This window comes from Arachis duranensis, chromosome 3, assembly GCF_000817695.3.
Source record: "Arachis duranensis cultivar V14167 chromosome 3, aradu.V14167.gnm2.J7QH, whole genome shotgun sequence".
Lineage (NCBI taxonomy): Eukaryota > Viridiplantae > Streptophyta > Magnoliopsida > Fabales > Fabaceae > Arachis > Arachis duranensis.
Genome location: NC_029774.3, coordinates 107623432 through 107626951, shown reverse-complemented (window position 1 = coordinate 107626951; position 3520 = coordinate 107623432). Strand labels below are relative to the sequence as shown.

At 34.8% G+C, this 3520-nt stretch overlaps 1 protein-coding gene across 1 annotated transcript; it reads right to left on the bottom strand.

Moving 5' to 3' along the window:
• Window positions 1-1491: 1491 nt before the first annotated feature.
• Window positions 1492-3507, bottom strand: LOC107480038 (probable protein S-acyltransferase 7). The gene is made up of 5 exons (XM_016100151.3): window positions 3285-3507; window positions 3008-3190; window positions 2654-2926; window positions 2320-2553; window positions 1492-2231 (listed from the first exon to the last, which is right to left on the bottom strand). The coding sequence occupies exons 1-5, from the start codon at window positions 3396-3398 to the stop codon at window positions 1800-1802; spliced, it is 1236 nt and encodes a 411-aa protein (XP_015955637.1). The 5' UTR covers window positions 3399-3507; the 3' UTR covers window positions 1492-1799.
• Between the last annotated feature and the right edge of the window lie 13 nt (window positions 3508-3520).

Sequence of the window (3520 nt, the reverse complement as noted above, 5' to 3'; positions counted from 1 at the left end):
AATATAGCACACAAATTTTTGAACTATAACACACAAATTTTTGCTACACCAAAATTTATGTGTATATTTTTTTATTGAGTTCTGTTACACCATACCACATCACATGTGTAAATCAAATAAAATGAAACAACACACACCTGTTTATTTTCACAGCACACAAGTAATCGAAGTTAATAGTTTGGTAGTCCATACTAATTTGACAAATATTATTAAACAAATTATGGTTTATCATAGCACACATATTTAAGTGTAACACATTTTTGTTCAATATAGCACACAAATTCACATATATAGCACAAAAATCAAAATCATAGAATAACACTAATTTTTCGAACAACTCAATTAAAGAAAACTAAGACATCATAAATAACCATAATCAAGAAAAAAATAAAAATATATACAACAACACACAAATATCAAATATAGAAAAACAACACAAGTAATCGAAGCTAATAGTCTGATAACTCACACTGATTTGTCAAAAATTATTAAACAAATTCTGGTTTATTACAGCACACAATTAAACATAGCACACATTTTTGTTCAACATAGCACACAAATTCACACATATAGCACACAAATATTGAGCATAGAAAAATAATATAAAAGGCATTCGTATATTTTCAATTTCACTCAATAAAAAAGATACATCCAATTCACAAAGAAAAATAAATTAAACAACAACAACAAGACATTGAAGAAAAAAGAAGAAGAAGAAGAAAAAGAAGAACAACAAGACATTGAAGAAGGAAGAATAAAAAAAAAAGAATGAACATAAGAAGAAGAAGAATGGTGGTAGCGACATCAGCGACGACGACAATGATGGTAGTGGCGACAATAACGATGTTGGAAGAGGAAGAGTAGCGTGACTGAAGATTAAATTTTAATAATTTGGTTAATTTGGTTAACTTGGTTAATAAAAACACTTGAACATCTAGTATTTTTTTATTAGTGTTTGCTATATCGAAGTTTGGTGTGTACATATTTAATTTGTCAAAATATTTTATATAAAAAATATTAAGAATTCAATATTTTTATTTGAAAAAATAAAAAATTAATTAATATTAACTTAAATATAAGACAAATTTACAAAAAATACTCCAAGATAGTTATAATTTATTGTTTTTGGTTAATAATATATTAGTAATATTTAAAAATATTGACTAAAAATATGATATTAAACAGCTTGGCTAAAAATGTTAGATTACTAACTAAAAGTACTAAATAATATAACTTAAAATTATTGGCCCTTAATCTCTTCTAAAAAAAAATATTAATCACATAATATTTCTCATTTGTTACATGAATATTACAATTACCTACTAATGCTATACCAAAGGAATTAAATAAAAATCACATTTTTTGTGAATTCTCATATATGATTTAATAATTTGAAACTTGAATATAAGCATGCACGGGTTCAATACTAGTTAGGCAAATAATGGCTTTAATTAAAACCTCCTCTGAACCATAAAAACAAAACACATGTAATGACTTAGAAAATACACTTGCATTTTTTCATAACAATCGAAAGGTATATGTACACTACAGATGCCAATGATCACTACAAATTCGGTTTTTCTTGCTTCTGCTGCTCTACAGTCTACACAGACTCTTCTTTCATAGGAATTAGGAGATCACCTCAAATGAAGTCCACAAAACACTAGTACGATCAGTAAAGCACTAACTTTTAACACTAACCACTTTAATCCTTTCGTTCTTTCTCCCCCCGTCCCCAATTATTCTTTTGATCTTTAGTTTACATATCTGAAATTGACTTGAGATTTTGACAATATGCACTATGCTTGAGTTGAGTTCCCACTACTACAGCTATTTGCAGTCACAACTTCAGGAGTTATTTCCCACTTTCTGCTAGTTCTTTCCCACAGAGACTGCCTAAAAAATGAAGCTTCTTGTCCCTCCCCACTTTCCCTGTGCAAGCTTTCATTCTGGGACACATTATGCAATTCACCATCCCCGCGATGTTCCACATTCCTCTCTTCCACCACGTTCTCTGTGGTTTTCTTCAGCATAGGGCTTAGGGACTGACCACCCACTACTCTTTGGTGTGACTCTGATAGCGGAAGATCCTTTGGAACCTTAGCCCTGAAGTTATGCTTGGATGGAGGAATGCTAGTGCAGAATACTTGTTTGAAATTCTCAACTATCCCTCTGTCATATGGGTTTACCAGTTGTTGATCATAGCGGTATTTAAAATTTTCATAAGTAGACTGCACGTAAAACAAAAGGAATGATTATCATTAAATACATTGGAAAATGCAGTAAATGAGGATTGATGACAAATTCAAAGGGTCAAACCTGGTTTGTGCTGATGAGATAGGTGTGGAAAACAGTGAGGCCTCCAACAAACCAGACCCAAATGAAAGTGTAGATTATTAGTGCAATAGAGGCCGGGGTTCTGATCATTGCTTTCCAAATTGTTTTTTCCTCAGAGTCCATGATCTTCTTAATGTAGACCCAGCAAAAGACATGCACATATAAGCAAAGAAGTGTTGCAGAGAGTACAAATATGTAGAAGAACCTGTAATTTCGCTGCAGCATGCGAGAAACAAAGCAAACAGAGTTGATTTAGGAACATTATCTATAATATTTTAAAAAAAACAATAATAATTGATAAGGGTATTACTATTACCAATCCAATACACTGGCCCAGCCAGGGACAGTGATGATCAAATCGTTCCACACAATTGTCGCATACAGAGCAATGAGAACAGCGGAGCGGTCTATAGAGCTGGCAAGTATCGCAATATTTGACTTTGACAGGTACACCGTTGACTAAAACAATCTTTGACCGCCGTGGGCGGGTGGAAGCAGCATCATCATCAGACTCTGGTGGAGGAGGATAAGCGCTGCGAGGTACTATACCTGGATCTCTTCCTGAGGTTAGTACAAGGGTAATCAGAACCTGGGAATTCAATACAATAATTTAACACTTAAAAGAGTAGTGCGAATGAAAGACAGTTCGTAGATGGATCGAGAAACTTACAAAGAAAGTGTGAACGATAACAACGACGATAATTGACCATCCGGCGTGATGGGGAAAATCATGAGTGAGTTTTCTGGCAACGAAGGCACAGAAGAAAGCAACAGGAGCAATCACAAGAAACACCGATATAAATATGGATTTCACGTCTGGTCCAAATATAAGCCTACCTCGAAGAAAAAACACCTGAACAAGAAACCCAACTCATTCGTTATTTCAATCGCAATTTATAATAGGGAGAGTCAAAATCCCTAACTAATGTTTCAGTTGACTTGCTTACATTATTGCCTTGCCAGGCGCGGTAAGTTCTGACGAATGATGATGCAGCAGGGGATCCCGTGCCGGAGGAGGTGGCTGGAGGCGGAGGTGGCGGCGGCTGCATCATCGCATTCATTGGCGGTTTCCTGTGCTTAGAGGATGGGAACGAGAAGATGGAAATGGCAATGAAGAAGAACAGAGCCACGCCAAAATTGTATTGCTCCGGTCAACGCCTCTGTACGAGAGGCGGCCACCGCC

What these genes read in the sequence shown, in the direction of transcription:
- LOC107480038 (XM_016100151.3), bottom strand. Translation starts at nt 3,398, where the DNA reads ATGAATGCGATGATGCAGCCGCCGCCACCTCCGCCTCCAGCCACCTCC. An exon ending in TGGGCCAGTGTATTGGATTG is followed by an intron (nt 2,554 to 2,653) that starts GTAATAGTAATA and finishes CGCATGCTGCAG; the next exon opens with CGAAATTACAGGTTCTTCTA. An exon ending in ATCTCATCAGCACAAACCAG is followed by an intron (nt 2,232 to 2,319) that starts GTTTGACCCTTT and finishes TTTTACGTGCAG; the next exon opens with TCTACTTATGAAAATTTTAA.